This window comes from Heterodontus francisci, chromosome 4 (assembly GCF_036365525.1).
Source record: "Heterodontus francisci isolate sHetFra1 chromosome 4, sHetFra1.hap1, whole genome shotgun sequence".
In the NCBI taxonomy this organism is placed as follows: domain Eukaryota; kingdom Metazoa; phylum Chordata; class Chondrichthyes; order Heterodontiformes; family Heterodontidae; genus Heterodontus; species Heterodontus francisci.
Genome location: NC_090374.1, coordinates 152,770,870 through 152,791,090, shown reverse-complemented (window position 1 = coordinate 152,791,090; position 20,221 = coordinate 152,770,870). Strand labels below are relative to the sequence as shown.

The 20,221-nt window shown below is 43.7% G+C and overlaps 1 protein-coding gene across 5 annotated transcripts in view; it reads left to right on the top strand.

Moving 5' to 3' along the window:
* Positions 1 to 20,221, top strand: part of LOC137369315 (uncharacterized) — a 265,372-nt gene that overhangs the window by 21,208 nt on the left and 223,943 nt on the right. For 2 of the 5 annotated variants that reach the window (XM_068030358.1, XM_068030363.1), the window contains exons 3-4: positions 3,560 to 3,637; positions 3,757 to 3,834. The exons of 1 other annotated variant lie outside the window; for it this stretch is intronic. In XM_068030358.1, the coding sequence (XP_067886459.1) occupies positions 3,560 to 3,637; positions 3,757 to 3,834 (156 nt within the window). The remainder of the gene's footprint in view (positions 1 to 3,559; positions 3,638 to 3,756; positions 3,835 to 20,221) is intronic. 2 more of the 5 variants (XM_068030360.1, XM_068030359.1) reach the window with 2 other exon arrangements.

Below are 20,221 nucleotides of genomic sequence, written 5' to 3'. Positions count from 1 at the left end.
CTCGGCTCATCATCCAACAAGTCCTTCTCTTTGGTGAATACTAATGCAAAGTACTCATTTAGTACCTTGCCCATTTCCTCTGGCTCCACACTTAGATTCCCTTCTCTGTCCTTGAGTGGGCCAACCCTGTCCCTAGTTACCCTCTTGCTCTTTATATACGTATAAAAAGCCTTGGGATTTTCCTTAATCCTGTTTGCCAATGACTTTTCATGACCCCTTTTAGCCCTCCTGACTCCTTGCTTAAGTTCCTTCCTACTGTCTTTATATTCCTCAAGGGATTCGTCTGTTCCTAGCCTTCCAGCCCTTACGAATGCTTCCTTTTTCTTTTTGACAAGGCTCACAATATCCCTTGTTATCCAAGGTTCCCGAAACTTGCCAAACTTATCCTTCTTCCTCACCGGAACATGCTGGTCCTGGATTCTAATCAACTGACGTTTGAAAGACTCCCACATGTCAGATGTTGATTTACCCTCAAACAGCCGCCCCTAATCTAAATTCTTCAGTTCCTGCCTAATATTGTTATAATTAGCCTTCCCCCAGTTTAGCACCTTCACCTGAGGACTACTCTTATCCTTATCCACAAGTAACTTAAAACTTGTGGAATTATGGTCACTGTTCCCGAAATGCTCCCCTACTGAAACTTCGACCACCTGGCCGGGCTCATTCCCCAATACCAGGTCCAGTACAGCCCCATCCCTAGTTGGACGATCTACATATTGTTTCAAGAAGCCCTCCTGGATGCTTCTCAAATTCTGCCCCATCCAAGCCCCTAGCACTAAGTGAGTCCCAATCAATATTGGAGAAGTTAAAATCACCCACCACTACAACCCTGTTACCTTTACATCTTTCCAAAATCTGTCTCCATATCTGCTCCCCTACCTTCCGCTGGCTGTTGGGAGGCCTGTAGAAAACCCCCAACATCGTGACTGCACCCTTCCTATTCCTGAGCTCCACCCATATTGCCTCGCTGCACGACCCCTCAGAGGTGTCCTCCCACAGTACAGCTGTGCTATTCTCCTTAACAAGTAATGCAACTGCCCCACCCCTTCTACATCCCCCTCTATCCCGCCTGAAGCTTCTAAATCCTGGAACATTTAGCTGCCAATCCTGTCCTTCCCTCAACCAAGTCTCTAATAGCAACAACATCCTAGTTCCAAGTACTAATCCAAGCTCTAAGTTCATCTGCCTTACCTGTTATACTTCTCGCATTGAAACAAATGCACTTCAGACCACCAGTCCTGCTGTGCTCTGCAACATCTCCCTGCCTGCTCTTCCTCTTAGTCTTACTGGCCTTATTTACTAGTTCCCCCTCATTTATTTCACTTGCTGTCCTACTGCTCTGGTTCCCACCCCACTGCCACACTAGTTTAAACCCTCCTGAGTGACGCTAGCAAACCTCGCAGCCAGGATATTTGTGCCCCTCCAGTTTTGATGCAACCTGTCCTTCTTGTACAGGTCCCATCTGTCCCTGAAGAGATCCCAATGGTCCAGATATCTGAAACCCTCCCTTCTACACCAGCTGTTCAGCCACATGTTTAGGTGCACTATCTTTCTATTTCTAGCCTCACTGGCATATAAATACTTGTTGGTTCTGCACCCCACCCCACTGTCCTCCAGGTAAAGATACTCAAAATTAATTGTACTCTGGCTGCTAAGATTAGCCACTTGAGCACAGACCAGAGATCGAATACAAGACCTTCCTGGTCCATATGACTCGATTCCATACTGGGTGATGCATATATTAATTGAGCCACTGAGATGCACTCTGTTGAATTTTTAAACAATTTGGAAGTGTGCATGACAATGCAAATTTTAAATGGACTGATGTTGAGCAATGTGTCAGGCTGACTGCCAATTCCTCCTCTGTTATCTGTTTCCCAGTTATTATTGTTTGCAGACACTAATCAAAAGTTGATACTGGGAAAATACTTCGCCTTGAGAGTTTTAAAGCATTTCTGTTTTCCTTGATCTGTTCAGTTTGATTTCCTTCCTCACTCCCTGCATGTTATTTTAAAACTACTTTTGGACAATTTTAGCCTTCATTCACTGCATCTGGAGTGGTGACACGAGGTGCGTATTAAAGCTGTCGTGTTGTACGTGCAGCCTGAATTCACAGCTGAGGCATCACTCGATGCCAGAACACAGCTGAGTGAGAATACCTGGAAGAGAGAGTATCTCTTTCTGCTTTGCTGCAGTTTCGGTTGGGGTCTTGACACCAGATTTGTCATTTGTCCTTCCATGGTCATTTGTGGCATGTATTCAGAGTTCCTGTTGAAGTTACAGCAGGGGATCGGAAGGAACTCTGCAGGCGTTACAGGCGAGCAACTGAAACTGCTCGTCAACTGGCAGTCAGCTTGCCACGTGAATGCACTCCAAGGAACCTCTAGTTGTTTGTTTTAATTTTCTCAAAGGATTGCTTTGGTACAGGTTATGAACTGACTGGGTAATGTTTATGTGGAAAATAGGTAGTGTGCATCAGTGACAGTGTGTACTAACCTGAATTAATCTGTAATTATTCCCAGTGTTACGACCAGGTGAGAAAGGGGTCTAGGGGTTCCCTCTCAACCTTTACCTGGTTTGACCGTGACAGGGTTTAATTTTTAAAACACTGTGTTTTTAGCTCCCCCTCTGTGAACCCTCGTTCACTGCTCTCCAATTGTAAGGCAATGAAATCTGCCAGGTTTTCTTAGATTTAAACTCCCACCTTTCTTGTTTATTAATCCTAAACTCTAATTCGGTTAAACATACTACGAATACGCGACGTGGCCACGCTAGCATGCATATGCGATAAACACACTCCGATAGAGACACCAAAGGAGCAAGAATAAAGGGGAAAAGTTTGAACCAATAGCTGGAGGTCATTTACTGTCCTTTGATTTCAACGTAGAGTCTTTGATTGCAGTTAAATCTTGTTTTGTTGGGGCCCAGTGGAAGCTTTCAAACTTGTTTCGATGTAGGAGTCTTCTTCCTTGAGGTTTAAGTGTCTTCAGTGGATCTGGAAATTCATGAGAGAGAGAGAGAGAGAGTCAGGCAGGAGAGAGGCTCTTGAAGTTCAGTTGCTGTCTGACCCAAACTGTTCTGTGAGCAGTTCAAAACCAAACCTGGGCCAGCATGTGACTAGTTTTTTAAACAAACTCTTCAGTGTTTTTGTGGATTAATTTCATCTTAGCAGACACCTGCTGTGGGGGGGTGGGTGGTGGGGAATGGAATGCTGGCTTGTTCCACCTTCAGTGTCTGGTGATCAAAATCCATCTGGGTTAATTGGACCAGGGAGTAGTTCTAACGTCTCTCCAGGCAACTGTCTCTTTAGTATGCAAAATGTTTCCAGCCACTTCTGTGATTTCTTTGAACAAGGTTATCTTTTCAGTCCAGCAACAGTTTAAAATTAATGTTCATATAACAAAATTAATATGCCTCTTTCTTGGCATGACACTAGTCACATGCTAAGTATACTATTTATGCAATGAAGCACTCCAGGTGGATGCGCAATTGAATGATTCATAGGAACATTTGTGTACCAAATGAAATGTGCTGTAACCTACAATTGTTGCTTTTGCAGCTGGGATGTCAGTATTTGAAAAGGATCCTTCTGCAGTTATGCATGAATTGTATGGTGACAATCTAGTAACAGCAGCTGGTAAGCTTATTACAAGAGTGTACCCTTCTGAATGTATAAAGGTGTATGGAGGACACTGAAGGAGAATATTTACTGTCTGTTGTTCATAGTTTGATGTGATTTATGTCGCTATTTTACAGAGAAAGTCAATGTCTTTGACACATCCTATACTACCTCTATGTGTAAGCTGTTTGGAGACACCGTCTGCTTCGCTAATGGTATGTTCCAGTATTTGTCTTGAGGAAAGCAAGTATGATTTTAGTGTGGAGTTTCTGTTGGGGTACAGTCATCAGAATGCACTGGACAGTGTGCTGGTTTTGCCAAGCTCAAGTTTCCGCAGGAACGCAAGGATAAGTCCAAACATACGGTCTCCCATAAATCAGTGTAATCAAGGAGCGTAATCAATCATAATTGATTTGTGACTGAAATAGGGCATTTTCCACATCACAAAGGAGTGAAATTTGCAGGAAATAAGCCATTCTTTGCCTGATTTAATGCTCTTGATCTTCCTTTTTAATTGACTTGTATTGACTGCTTTGACTTCCTGTGATCAGGCAATTGAAACTATACAGTTGTGTCCTGCTCTGCTGTAATAGACTGAATTTAGGCTAATTTCAACCGAATTTAAAATCATTGGAGCAGCAGCAAGAGAGACAGACCTGGGTAAGGCTTCTTGACTGGTGGTCACTGCAGGTACATGTGATTAATGCTAGTTTCATGTTCTTATGGGTGCTTGTGCACTGTGAGAGCACGCAGCACAATGTGATGAGCGGCACTGAATGGCTGCAGTTGGTGAAAACTAGCTGTTCTGAGCTCTCTGTGGGGTGGGGCGGGGGGGGGGGGGAGAGGTGTTGACCATTTTGTGGGCAGGGACTGCTTTGGGCAAATGGAAGCATTTATCACCACAAAGAAAAAATATGGGTTTGGATATTCAGTGGGGGTGGGATTTGTGCTGTTCCCTCCACCACCCCCCCCCCCCACCCCCCCCCCCCCCCACCACCGACTGCTCTCTGAGCTATTTTTCTGGGTCAGGGATCATTTACAATGTGCAGTGGGTTTCCTGTTGCCAAAAGGCAGCAGCTAGTGCACTGGAGGAAACTTTGTTGGCACAACAGAAAGAGGGAGGGACCTTTTTGAGCCTGAAGAGCTCCAAAGAAGGAAGGAGCTGCTGCCTTGGCAGAGACAGAAGCCGTCAAAGGTGAGTGCTGAGGGCCCTCTCCCTCACTGGAAGAAATCAGGGCTTTTACTGCTGCCACTCTGGGTCTAATGCCACCTTCTACCTGGCAGGCCCAGGGAGTGGTGGTAACTGAGGTGGATGGAAGGAAAATGGTGCTTCAGAATGGGGGAAAGGGCGACCAGCCACAGTGTCAGCAGAGCTGGGGAGAGGGAAATCAACATTGGGCTGCCATGTTATTTCAAACACAATCCCTTGGTGGGAGCAGGGGAGAGTTCAACCCCTATTGCCTGAAATGTTTAGAAGTGGTTTAAAAACCAGGTGTGATTGTTATATTTGACATGTAGTTTAACTTTATTTACTACCATCGTACAGATGACAACTTGCATTTATATTACATTCCTCATTGGCAGAAAGACATGTTAGAGAAAGAAAAAAATAGGTGGCCGGGCATGGGGAATAAGGTAAGTCTAGGATGTGGATCCAGGCTGGTTAAAAAGAGACCCGCGAAGAAGCTGGCCAGGTAGAAAGGACAGCTTAGAGAGTTTCAGAAGGGAGGATCTGAACTTGCAGTTGTCAGCAGTGCTATGGAGTGAATGGGGTTGAGGAGACATCCAGTGTTGGAGTGGAGGGTAGGAAAACATCACTAAGCGAGGGTGAAGTGAGGTCTTGGAACATTCGGAAAACAAGGATGTGAATGTTGAAATTAACGTGTTGGGGCACCTGGTGGAACTCTGAGAGGACGGGGTTAATGGGGTTGCAGGGAGGACGAACGTAGGTGAGGACCTGGGAACAATCATTATTACGGAAGAGGTAGTGTTGGGCAAGCTAATGGAGCTAAGGATTGATAAGTCTCCTGGCCCTGATGGAATGCATCCCAGGGTACTAAAAGAGATGGCGGGAGAAATAGCAGGTGCACTGACGGTAATTTTCCAAAATTCGCTGGACTCTGGGGTAGTCCCAGTTGATTGGAAAACAGCAGATGTGATGCCACTGTTTAAAAAGGGAGGTAGACAAAAGATGGGGAATTATAGACTGGTTAGCTTAACCTCTGTAGTGGGGAAGATGCTTGAGTCTATTATCAAGGAAGAAATAGCAGGGCATCTCGATAGAAATTGTCCCGTTGGGCAGACCAGCATGGGTTCATGAAGGGCAGGTCATGCTTGACAAATCTTTTGGAATTCTATGATGACATTACGAGCAAGGTGGACAATGGGGACCCAGTGGATGTGGTGTACCTGGATTTCCAAAAGGCCTTCGACAAGGTGCTGCACAAGAGGCTGCTGCATAAGATAAGGATGCATGGCGTCAGGAGTAAAGTACTAGCATGGATAGAGGATTGGTTGACTAACAGGAAGCAGAGAGTGGGGATAAATTAGTGCTATTCTGGTTGTCAATCAGTCACTAGTGGTGTGCCTCAGGGATCGGTGTTGGGACCGCAATTATTTACAATTTATATAGATGATTTGGAATTGGGGACCACGTGTAGGGTGTCAAAGTTTGCAGATGACACTAAGATGAGTGGCAGAGCAAAGTGTGCAGATGACTGTGAAACTTTGCAGAGGAACGTAGATACATTGAGCGAGTGGGCAAAGGTCTGGCAGATGGAATACAATGTTAATAAATGTGAAGTCATTCATTTCGGTAGGAGTAACAGGAAAAAGGATTATTACTTGAATGGTAAAAAGTTGCAGTATGCTGCTATGCAGAGGGACCTAGGTGTCCTTGTGCATGAATCGCAGAGGGTTGGTCTGCAGGTACAGCAAGTAATTAGGAAGGCAAATGGAATTTTGTCCTTCATTGCTAAAGGGATTGAGTTTAAAAGCAGAGAGGTTATGTTGCAGCTGTATAAGGTACTGGTGAGGCCGCACCTGGAGTACTGCGTGCAGTTTTGGTCTCCTTACTTGAGAAAGAATATACTGGCACTGGAGAGGGTGCAGAGGAGGTTCACTAGGTTGATTCCGGAGTTGAGGGGGTTGGCTTATGAGGAGAGACTGAGTAGATTGGGATTATATTCATTGGAGTTCAGAAGAATGAGGGGGGGATTTTATAGAAACATATAAAATCATGAAGGGAATAGATAAGATACAAGTAGTGAGGATGTTTCCACTGGCAGGTGAAGCTAGAACAAGAGGGCATAGCCTCAAGATTAGAGGGAGCAGATTTAGGACTGAATTAAGAAGGAACAACTTCACCCAGAGGGTTGTTAATCTATGGAATTCCTTGCCCAGTGAAGTAGTTGAAGCTTCTTCAGTAAACGTCTTTAAAGCTAAGGTAGATATCTTTTTGAACAATAAAGGAATTAAGGGATACGGTGGGAGCGCGGGTAAGAGGATCTGAGTCCACGAAAAGATCAGTCATGATCTTATTGAATGGCGGAGCAGGCTTGAGGGGCCGGACGGCCTACTCCTGCTCCTAGTTCTTATGATCTTATGACTGATTGCGGCTGAGGAGACTTGTTTGAATGATCTGAAGCTTTGAGTGTTTTGGTGAGGCGTGCATTAATGAAATCGAAATGATCAAGGTGTGGATCGGCGTTTCCTAAACAGGAAGAACGATAGTTGAAAGAAAGCAGTTTTGATGGAGCAAATGTGCAGGAGAAAGCTGACTCCAAGGTTCTGTGCTTCTTTAAATCAACTGGAAATGAAGACAGAAAGAAAGAATGTGGTTATCTAGCACCTTTTACATCCTCAGGACAGGTTACAGCCAATCAAGCCCTTTCGAGGTATAGTTACTATTGTAATGTAGGAAATGCAGTAACCAATTTACATACAAGCTCCCACAAACAGCAATGAAATAAATGATGAGATAATCATGTTAGTAATGTTGCTCGAGGTGTAAATATTGTCCAGGACACCAGATTTCTCCAGGTTTTAATATCATACAAGCAATTGGAGAGTGCAATATAGGAGCAGGAGTTGGCCTTTCAGCTCCTCCGGCCTGTTGCACCATTTAATTAGGTCGTGGGTGATCTGCACCTTGGCTCCATTTACCCACTTTTGCTCTGTGTCCCTTGATATCCTTATTGATCAAATCTATTCATCTCAGTCTTGAAAATTTCAATTGAACCCCAGCATTCATAGTGCTTTGGGCAGTAGAATAAGTGAGGTTGAGCTGTCATTGGTGTACCAGTAGAAGCTTCTGGGGAAGGAGGCACTTCTTTAAAAGGGGTGGGGGTTGCACCTCAACCGGACTGGGACCAATTTGCTGTGGGGAGGTTCACTAGTGTGGTTGGGGAGGGTTTTAACTAAATAGGCAGGGGTATGGGTGCCAGCATATACAAGTAAAAAAGAGGAATAAGGTGCATAAAGGAGTGAGTGTTGGATAGTATTAGACAAGGAAGTAATGCCATATTAGATAAGAGCAGACTAGAAGGGCTACGAGGAGACAAGGACAGGATTGCAATACGTATATGTAAATGCACCAAGTGTGCTGGATAAGGTTGCTGAGCTACAAGCACAATTAGTGTGGGAATATGATATGGCAATAACTGAATGTTGCTTAAAAATGGTGAGGACAAGGTGCTTAATATTCAAGGATAAGTGTTCAGAAAAGATGGGGAAAGAAAAAAGGGAGGTGGGCTGGCAGTACTGATAAGGGAAGATGTAGTGTTGGAAAGGGAGAATGTTCTTGAGGGGGCACAACCAGAATCCATTTGGTTGGAGTCTCCAACCACAACCATCTTTTTTGCTAAGTATGATTCCAGTCAGTGGAGAGTTTTCCGTAATTCCCATTGACTTCAATTTTACTCTGGCTCTTGATGCCACACTGAGTCAAATGCTGCCTTCAGTCACTTTTGCTTTGCCTCTGCAGTTCAGCTGTTTTGTCCTTGTTTGTAATGAGGTCTGGAGTTGAGTGATCCTGATGGAATCCAAATTGATCAGTGAGCAGGTTATTGCTGAATAAGTGCAGCTAGATAGCACTGTCAATGACATCTTCCCTCACTTTGCTGATTGCAAGTAGACTAAAGGGGTGGTAATTGGCTGGTTTGGATTTGTCTTGCTTTTTGTGGATAGGACATGCCTGGGTAATTTTCCACATTCCGGTAGATGCCAGTGTTGCACCTTTACGGGAACAGCTTGGTTAGTTGCATGGGTCGTTCTAGAGCGCAAATCTTCACTGCAGCTGGGATGTTGTCTGGGCCTGTAGCCTTTGCTGTATCCAGTGAGCTCAGCTATTTCTTGATATTGAATATTAAGCTCTGCGATCATTTAGGACAGTGTTCCATGAAGCTGCCTCTTGTTTTTTACTCCATTGTCCACCACCATTCATGTCTGGATGTGGCAGAACTATGGAGCTTTGATCTGATTGGTTGATTGTGGGATCATTCAACTCTGTTTATAAGCATGCTGCATCCCCTGTTTAACATGCTTGTGGTCCTGTGTTGTAGCTTCACCAGGTTGGTACCTCATTTTTAAGTATGTCAGGTGCTGCGCCTAGCATGTTCTTCTACACAGCTTATTGAACCAGGGTTGACCCCCTGGCTTGATGGTAATGGTGGAGTGAGGGATATGCCAGCCCATGAGGTTCTATTGTGGCTGCTGATACACAGCACCTCATGGATGCCCAATTTTTGAGCTGCTAGATCTGTCTGAATCTATCCCATTATCATGGTGGTAGTGCCAAACAAAGTGATGGAGGGTGTCAGTGTGAAGGCAGGACTTCATACCTTTCATACAGTGTGCAGTGATCATTCCTACTAATACTGCTGTAAACAGGTGCATCTGCGACAGGTTGATTGATGGAGATGAGGTTAAGTAGGTTTTTTCCCTCTTGTTGGTTCGCTCACCACCTGCCACAAGCCCAGTCTGGCAGATAGGTCCTTCAGGGCTCTCAGTACTGGTGCTACCAGCCAGTCTTGGTGATGTACATTGAATTCCCCCATCCAGAGCACATTCTCAGTGCTGCTTTCAAATGATGCTCAACATGGAGGAGCACTGATTCATCAGCTAAGGGAAGCAGTAGGTAGTAATCAGCAGAAGGTCTCAGGGCCACTCCCTCTTCCCTGTATACTACTGTGCCATCACCTCTGGTGGGCCTATCCTGCCGCTGGGACAGGCCCATTACCCAAAGATAGTGATGGAGGAGCCTAGGATTTTGGCTGAAAGGTATGATTTTTGGGAGTATGACACAGGCTATTGTGACTAGTGTGTGGGACAATTCACCCAATTTTGGCACAAATCCCCAGTTGTGAATGAAGAGGATTCTGCAGTCCTCTAGTTGTACCTTTTGTCGTGCCCGGTGCCTAGGTCGATGCCGGGTGGTTCATCCAGTTTTATTCTTGTAGCTTTTCTCTGGCAGTTTCAGATAACTGAAAGGCTTGCTAGGCCATTTCAGGGGATAGTTAAGAGTCAACCACATTGCTGTTAGTCTGAAGTCAAATATAGGTCAGATCAGGTAAGGACCAGATTTCCTTCACTGAAGGACATTAGTAAGGTAGATGGTTTTTTTATGATCCATTTTTTTCATGGTCGCAGTTACAAATCGCTGCTTCTTCCGGATTTATTTAATTAACAGTTTAAGTACCCCAGCTGCTGTGGTGGGATTTGAACTCTGGCCTCCTGATCATTAGTCCAGGCCTCTGGATTACTGGTCCAGTAACCATTATGGTGAAGCTGTACGTGTTGATGCTTAGTGAGATGAAAGTTTCCTCTCTGGGGAGGGCAGCCAGAAGAGCCAGTGACTGCAGATAACTTTGATCTGGGACACACATGTCTCAAGGATTCCTGACATTTTGTTGGAAGTGTGAAAGGTCTGAGAAAGTGGATGAAAGGAGTTTGTGGATGGATCTATTCTCTTGGATAACCTGGAAGGACTGATCAGTCTAGAGGGAGCAATGACACAATCCAAGGCTGTCCAGTCAGGCCGCATGCTCACAGGTTGAGTCGCATGTTATACCAGACGTGAGTAGGAAACTTTCTAGGTTCTGAAGTGTTTGAGACTAGACCCTAATGAAAATCAACAGAATTATGAATGTCATTGCAATTTGGAGAGTGTGGGACGGGACTCTGCTGGTGGAAATTGTAACTGGGGATAATGCTAATGCATTTGAAAGTAATTTGAAGTAGCTAATTAGATTTACGTAGATCCAAATGCTTGATTGCATGTGTTAAACGACTGAATCGGACAGCCTGTGGTTATGAGAAAGGTAATGGGAAGTTTTTAGTTTTGGATATTCAAATATTGTAAATATTTTTATATAAATTGAACTGCAAGCAATAATTTTGCATGAAACATGATATCTGTAGCTTAATCTATGTAAGTGTTGAGGTCAGAAAGGTCAAGACGTCTGTCTTTTTAAACAGCATACGCATGGAGATGAGAGTCTTGTCATTATGTCTCCCAAGACCCCTCAAGATTCATGTAATTGGGCTGCTTAGTGCTTGTCCTTAAATTGGGTCTCTAGATTTCCTGCTTCAGTTTGCTCCTACACCCATGTAATACTATGGAACTGTTTTATTAAGTTGTGTAGCTTTGCTCTAAAATTGCAGATTATTATGCTGCTTTGAAGTTTTTCATGTATTTTTTTCTAACAGATTTTATCTGCCTCCCTGCCAGACAGGTAGGCTTAAAATTGACTCCATAGTGACAAATCTATTTATTGCTCGTTTTCATTGAATTTATCATTCCGTGGACCAATGTGAAACAAGACAATTACAGATGAGGAAGACAATTTAGTCCATCTTAATTCATCCATCTACAATGACGCCAAAGTCCACCAACCAGTTGGTCCTTGAATGAATCCAGGGTTTATATTCTCCACTCTATCTGCGAGTCCATTCCATGTGTTGATCACTTTATGTAAAGAAGAATTTCCTGACATCAGTCCTAAACCTATGTCTTCCTATCCTACTCTTGCATTATGCAATAGTGTTCTGGATTTACTTTTTCCATTCCCATAATTATTTTATTTACCTTTTTGTTTAGATAAGATCTCTTAATATGACTCCTTTTAAAGGTTGAAAAGCCAAGGTCCTCCAGTGTTTTCTCTGTACTGTCTCCAATGTTTGAATATTTCCGTGACCAGAACTGTACATGGTACTGAAGTGTAGCCTGATGAGACCATTGTGCAATGTGATCATGACATTCTCTGAATTGTATTCTGGCTATGTGGTTCTACTGGCTTTCATTGGTTAGGCATGATGTCTACTAAGACCCCAAATATCATTAAACCTAACTTATAGCTATTTCAACACTCTTCATGGAGTACATGTTGCCCACCTGCAGTACTTTAGCACCTTGTATGTGAAATTTCTTATGCCGTTGTTCTGTCCACTTGCATGTTGTGATTTCTGATATGCCTCCTCTAATTCCAATGCTGTTGCTAGTTTGGTATCCTCTGCAAACTTGACCAATGTAGTCTTAATCCAGTTCCTAATGGGCTTGAGTTTACATTACAAAACTGTCAGTCAACAAGATTGTGAATTTAAAAACAGAGTGCCAGAAATACTCAGCAGGTCAGGCAGCATCTGTGGAGAGAGAAGCAGAGTTAACGTTTCAGGTGTGACCTTTCATCTGATGAAAGGTCACAGACCTGAAACGTTGACCCTGCTTCTCTCGCCACAGATGCTACCAGATCTGCTGAATATTTCCAGCACTTTTTATTTTTATTTCAGATTTCCAGCATCTGCAGTATTTTGCTTTTATATAAGATTGTGAATTTACTGTGAAATTCAAAACAAATGCCACATTGGTGCGGCAGGGGCTCCTCTTCTGAGGCCGGGACTGATGCTCATTGTTGGAGCAGGGTGCAAGAGCTTCATGCTGTATCTGGCTTGTGCCAAGACACTACTTAAAACCTACCTCTTGGTCACCTGTCCTAATGCTTCCTCCTTTTGATTCTGTCAATTTTTGTTTGAGTACGCTCCTGTGAAGCACCATGTGACATTTTGTACATTAAAAGCATTTATAAAAATGCAAAATGTTGCTATACCAGACCAGGGAATGCTTCATGCTGACAGAGCGTGCCCAAAATGGAACATGTTACTTACTTACATTTTATTTTACAAAATTATAAAATGCTCCTGTATTTTTTCATTTCCTCGAAAGCTTCCTAATAAGTATAAATTCACAATCTGTTTATTCTTCCAGCGAAAAATTATTAAGTGGAAGATGCTGTTTCTTGCATTCATCAAGAAATCAGTTTTTTTTTTTGATTTGTGGTCGTTGGTGCACTGCTTTGGATTTTGCTAAGTCACTGTGAGTCAGAACAAAGCTCTTTAGTGACTTGCTGAGCTCTCAGAATAATTCCCTTTGAGATCACTCACCAGAGGTGGCTGAAAGCCAACTGCTTCTGCCTCCACATGAAAACATTGAGTCATTTGTTCGTCTTCCCCCATCAGTCTAAAGCAAAAAGAATGCCCGTTCTGCATCTTCAACTCTCCCTCGAGTGCTTGGTTGCGAATTGAAAAGAATGCACAAATGGCCTAAGGATGTCCTGGCATATCTTTACAGAGAGAAGTGTACAGTCAGTCAGTCTTGAGTTTAAAGGGAGAGCGAGATTAGAAGCAGCTGCCAGTGCGTATTGAAAAACTGCAGGCAGTGACCCACAAACTTGCATGTGGTCTTCTGGTGGCAGCAAATTGTGGCTGCAGTGTACAAATTCTCCATGTGAGAGACAGAGTGTTACCTCCTGAGATGGCCCACGTCACATGAGAAGCTGGTAGAACAGGATTGAGGAGTTTGTTTTTTAAAATAGATTTATTTAAATCAGTATTGATTTATCATGTGAGTTGTAGTTTTGCCTGCTCCTGTGGAACTATAAGTTCCACAAGCTGCTGTGTCTCTAAGTAGTAGGTCTAGGTGTGATTTTTCAAGGGTATTTATGATCTATTTATGCATATAAAATAGCAAGTTAACTTACAGTAAGCGCTGCAGCTTTACTGGACTACAGAGAAAAAACACACTAATTACCAGATGATGCATCCCTTGATGATGACTCATGCTATGCACCTATAGCATCTTCCCTTCACAGGGTTTTGTGCAGAACTTGGAACCCATCTTTTCCAGCATGCGAGTGGTGGCCACCTCCGTGAAAACACTTGCGGCCTCAACCATGATGCAAAGTTTAACTAAATTTGAGTTCCAACAAAAATACACTAGAGGAACTCTGAAATGTAACCAAAACAAAACACAATCACAAACGGGCACCATTTGAAAAGAAAACAATAGTCCTTCAATTGCGATGGAGGCTGATGCTGTCTTCCAGATCTGCGATTGGTGTTTGGCTACCAGGTGTTTTTGGTGTTAGTTATTGTTTGTTTCTTTAGAAAATGAACAGTTCAGTGGACTGCTAGGGACCTGTGTTGCAGAGAAATCTTCAACCTCAGGAGTTTTGCTTACAGATGGCTCATCAGCATAAATCACTTGACTGCAAATCCTGCAGTATGATTAGTTTCTGACTTGCATATCATAACTTCCAGAACCCATCTCGTGTACATGTCCCAGCACTCCAAGTACTCTGACCCAGGAGTTTCATATGAACTGTATCACCAGGGTGCATTTCTCGAACTTGTTCAGAATTCCTGTCGTCGTAATACTGCTGCCATTGCTTTGTGCCTAGAGATGGAGTGTCTTCCTTAGTTGAATATCTAGGCTATAAGAGTGTTCCCATGATAGGAAATTGTGTCTTGCACCTCTGATGCATAAGTCTCTGTAATGGACTTGTACCTTTAGCATGTTGTGGTAATCTACCAGAGCTAGAAACTCTGACCAGATTTCATGAAGAATCACACTTTCGATGGCTTTCTCAGCTTTGACACTGGACTGCTGGGAGTGAGGTGATGACGTCACATGTCTCAATCCCCTTCTCTTTACAAACACTCAAACTTCTGCAGATGAAAATTGTGAACCATTATCAGTTACTGGAATGTCTGGTATCCCAAATCTTGCAAACATCTTTTGGAGTTCACAGAACACTGTGCCTAATAAAATTACTGTAATAGTCACATACAGCATTCAGGGTATGGCCACGTATCTCTCATAGATCAGCCCCATTCTTTTACCAAGGCTTAGCTACAATCTCGTGCTGCAGTAATAGTTCCTTACTTGGGAAAACTTAAAATAAGCCAAATGGATATAACTATTTGCAATGTATTGTTTTAAGCAATTTTGACATCCTGTGCCAGTAGAGGCTGTCATGGACTCTAAGAATACGACCTTCTGTGCTGACGTGTGTTGAGTGAGCTACTGACAGTTCCTTACACAAAGCACCTGGTACCATTAATTGCTGTCCTTTTGAGGGTCAGTCCCCTTGGATAGTTAGTTCATCTTGATAGTCAATATAAGGGTGGAAGTATTCAGGTACCTCCAGTTTGATCCCAGGCCAGCCTTGCTGAATAATAGCACACAGTTGCTTCTCAACTGGGCCATCTGCTGCAGCACAATTAAATTGTTGCCAGTAAGAGTATCCAACTGGAAGTGATCAGTTTCTTCCAGCTCACTTGTAAGACCAGAGGTATTAACTTCCAGCAGGTACACTCTGCTCGGTGTATCTGCTAAGACCATCTTTTTTCCATTCTTCTATATGATACTTATGAACAAAACTTTTACAGTCTTAACTGCATTCTTTTGAAGTCTCTTAAGCATATTGTTTAGTGGCTTGAGAACTATTGGTTTTAATCGCCACTGATCCGTTTCAGTATTTACCACCTTCTAGCCATTTGTAATCTTCAAATTTATCACAGGCGAGCATAATCACCAGACGCTCTTTCTCGATCTGTGTATATCTCATCTCTACTGCTGTTAATGTCCTTGATGCATACATGACTGGTTGGTTGTCTATTCTGCAGTAGTGCTGCTCCAAGTCCTGATTGAGATGGTTGCATTGCAGTGATTACTTCCTTGAGATTATAATACCAAAGGACTGACGTGCTGGTGATCGTTACTTTTGAGTCATTGCAGCACCAATTCTCCCTGGAACTACTCTGCATCTTTCTGTATTGAATCTCTGAGCTTTCATTTATGTCACAGATGTGGGAGAAGCTTGCTCTGATATTGAACAACTCCAACCAGTCACTAGATCCCTGCTATGCCTGTCTGCGTCAGCTTCTCCAAAACCTCTTAACTGCGGTTGGATCCACACACAGCCCTCTTGCCCTTGCAGCGTTTCCAATAAAAGGAACTTCTTGCCTCTGAAATTCCATTTTGCCAATGTTTAGAACCACACCACAATTGTTGCATTGATGTATGAAAGCTTCTGGGTTTTTGTCGTGGTCATTAGTCGCTCCTTCAAGTGTTCTCCAAAACCAACTGTCACAAGATCATCTGTGGTGACTTCTATCCTTTGCAATCCTTCCACCAGCTCGTGCATCTTGACGCTGAGCTGAGCCTAAATGGCATATGCTTCCAGCAATATTGTCCAAAAAACCATTTTGGCCTTGAATCGTGAATCCTTTAGCACCGTATAGATGCATAGCTACATCTTCAATCGTTGGTAGAGGGTAGTATTCTTCCTGATAGCCTTGTTTTGAGTTTTTAGGATCTAAGCAGCTGTGTAGTGTGCTATTCTTGGATATGACTACTATCGACCTGATCCATGAGGTTGTTGTTGTTACAGGAGTGAAGATGTTCTGTCTAATCCGACCACCCAGGATTTCCTTCAGCTTATCCCTTAAAGGAACTGGTACATGATGGGTTTTTTTAAAAATTCATTCATGGGATGTGGGCGACGCTGGCCAGGCCAGCATTGATTGCTCATCCCTAATTGCCCTTGAGAAGGTGGTGGTGAGCTGCCTTCTTGAACCGCTGCAGTCCATTTGGGGTAGGTATACCCACAGTGCTGTTAGGAAGGGAGTTCCAGGATTTTGACCCAGCGACAGTGAAGGAACGGCGATATAGTTCCAAGTCAGGATGGTGTGTGACTTGGAGGGGAACTTGCAGGTGGTGTTCCCATGTATTTGCTGCCCTTGTCCTTCTAGGTGGTAGAGGTCGTGGGTTTGGAAGGTGCTGTCTAAGGAGCCTTGGTGCATTGCTGCAGTGCATCTTGTAGATGGTACACACTGCTGCCACTGTGTGTCAGTGGTGGAGGGAGTGAATGTTTGTAGATGGGGTGCCAATCAAGCGAGTCCCCTGGTTCTAGACTCTCCAGCCAGGGGAAGCATCCTATCTTCGTCCAACCTGTCACGCCCTGTAGTAGTTTTGTATGTTTCAAGAGATCACCTCTTATTCATCAAAACTCTAGACAGGGGCGTCACAGTGGCGCAGTGGTTAGCACCGCAGCCTCACAGCTCCAGCGACCTGGGTTCAATCCTGGGTACTGCCTGTGTGGAGTTTGCAAGTTCTCCCTGTGTCTGCATGGGTTTCCTCCGGGTGCTCCGGTTTCCTCCCACATGCCAAAGACTTGCAGGTTGATAGGTAAATTGGCCATTATAAATTGCCCCTAGTATAGGTAGGTAGTAGGGAAATATAGGGACAGGTGGGAATGTGGCAGGGATATGGAATTAGTGTAGGATTAGTATAAATGGGTGGTTGATGGTCGGCACAGACTCGGTGGGCCGAAGGGCCTGTTTCAGTGCTGTATCTCTAAACTAAACAGTACAGGTCAGTTTCCTCAATCTTGCCTCGTAAGTCAATCCCACCATCCCAAGGATTAGTCTGGTGAACCTCTTTTGCACTCCCTCTATGGCATGTCTATCCTTCCTTAGATGAGGAGACCAAAACTGTACACCATACTCCAGCTGCAGTCTTACTAATGCTTTATACAATTGCAGCAAGACTTCTTTACTCCTGTACTCAAATCCCCTTGTGATGAAGGCCAACATACCATTTGCCTTCCTAACTGCTTGCTGCACCTGCATGCTAGCTTTCCTTGACTCATGAACAAGGACACCAGATCCCTTTTGAACATCAACACTTACCAACCTCTCACTATTTAAGAAATACTCTGTCTTTTATTTTTTTTTCTACCAAAGTTTGAAGAGGTAGATGACTGGTTCAGTAAGTCTATTGGAGTTAGCGATGTGGATGATTTCCTCTAAGGGGGTTTCTGATTGTAGCCGGAGTATGTAAAGGTGGTCAGTCAACAAGCAGAATTTGAAAGCTTTCCAGCTGGAATGGAGAGAGAAAGGGACCCCCACCCCTTCAAACTAAAACCCTCAGGATCACTGAATTTAGCTAGAAGCCAGCTGAATCACCAAACTCTACAGACTGTATACCTTTTTTCTGGACCCTAACTCAACCAATCTACCTTTCTCCATTCTAACCTCTGGGTTTAGGGTTGTGCACCCTGTTTGTCCCTGCGAATCCCTTTAAACACTGAGCAGCTTTGTTAGGTCTCCTCTCTGTTCTGCATTTAAATAGAGTACGTCGTAAGTTGGCATGCTATTTTATACGATTTAGGTACAATAAAGTGAACCTCTTTCTTTGTCAATTCTCTCCGATTGGTTCTTGTTCTGATCATAGCAAGTAAGTAATCTAACACCTACTGAATTGGCCAGTACATCCAATTATGAATAAATTGAACCTGTTGTGGTCTAACAAGGGCCCCTACTTGGGGTCTGCTCATGTCGGAGTCCAGTTTCTTCTCCTCTGTTGCAGAGAAAAGCACCAGCTTAAAACTATAGATGGGGAGGGGCTTGTAACATGATGGTCACTCAGTAATTCAAAACATAGAAGTGAGTATTTCTCTGAAAAGAACAAGCAGTTGCTTTAAATTTCCTGGGTCTTTGTTCTTGCTGGAATATTAGCATTGCAGTGTAGGATACAGTGTTGCAAACTAGGTAGCCAACTTCAGATGAGAGGATGACTTTGCTGGCAGCTCTTTTTAAAAATGTCTTCAGACCTCCAGCCAGTGGACCAAAGAAAATTCAACAAAAACATATTGGCGTAACACTCCCCACCAGGTGAAGTGAAATGTGACTACAGGAATATTTTATGGAGGCCACAAATTAAAATAAAAAAAACTGTGCACACACTCATCACTCTCATTCATAGCCATACTCTAGTTTTGATTTTTTTTATATCTGGGATTGTGCAGGAGCACAACTGGGGAACTCAGCTGCTTTGACTGGGCTCCATCAGCTTGTGCTCTAGCATATACTGAATTTCTGACGGTATTTCTACCAATATCTTCCTTTTCCAATTTCTCTGTCATGAACTCAACCCTGGATTCAAAGTTGTTCTTAGCACTAGATGATATTCTCAGTGTTTTGCACATGGTTTTTCCTGTGCTCACCCAGCCTGGCTCACAATTCCTCCTCAGTTGGGATACTTGCAGTCACCACCACCATCACCATCCTCCAAATCTGCCACAAAACCTTTTTGGGCTTGGGGTGTTTCTTTGGCTTATGAACTTTTCTGTGTCTTCCTTTTAGAATTTAAATCTTAAATTTCTAGGTCTTCAGTCTGAGTTTCCTCCCGAAACTGGTCAGTTTCCTGGGACCTAGGCGATGGGGATTTTGTTTTATCGGAGGGGTCTCTCCTACATCCATATGGGGTAGGTTTAGAGTTGTGCACCCTGGTTTGTCCCTGCAAATCCCTTTAAACTCTGAGCAGCTTTGTTAGGTCTCCTCTCTCTTCTGCATTTGAATAGAGTACGGTGTCTAATTTCTCTAACATTTCAGTATTAATACTGAACTGGATGGTAGGGAGTTTGATTTGGGAATCCTCCAGGCCTCCCTCTAACTCATTCTCACTGTCCCTTTCGCTCTCCCCTTTCCTGACTGACCTGTACTTGTTTGTCATCTTCCTGGCTGTGATACCATTTTAACATATGGATGTGACTTAGCCTTTGTTTTTTCCTACGATCTGTTGTGTCAATTATATTATTCACCTGGCTAATTCTCTTTACTACTCTGTAAAGACCACTGAACCAGGCTTTCAATGGTTCTCCCTGTACTTGTAATAGCACTAAAACGATCTCTGGGCTGAAATGTTCTGGCCTTGGCCATGTTTATCCTCCTGCCTTTTCATAGTTGTCTGGGAGGTTTTTAGATGTTCGCGAGTCACCGCACAGGCTCTCATGAGCTATTCTCGGAACATGGAAGTGTACTGTAACAGGGAAGATTTGTCCCTGTTTCCCAAAATCCTTTCTTTGATTACTTTTAGAGGACCTCTCACCTCGTGTCCATAAACTAATTCAAAGGGACTAAAGCCAGTGGACTCATTGGGTGAGTCCCTGGTGGCAAACAGAAGAAATCCCAGCCTTATGTCCCAGTCATGGGGGTACTCGTAGCGGTATGCCTTGATCATTGTCTTTTGGGTCTGATGGTACTGCACCAAAGCCCCTTGTGACTGTGGGTTGTAGGCTGAGGACAGTAGCTGGGTTATGCCCAGATAACCATGACCTTTTGAAAAATACTGGACATAACATTTGTGCCCTGATCCAACTGGATCTCAGCAGGCAGCCCATATCAGGTGAAGAATTGGGTTAGCCACTCCACTACTACCTTGGCAGCGAGAGCTCTTATAGAGCGTCTCTGGAAATAGAGTAG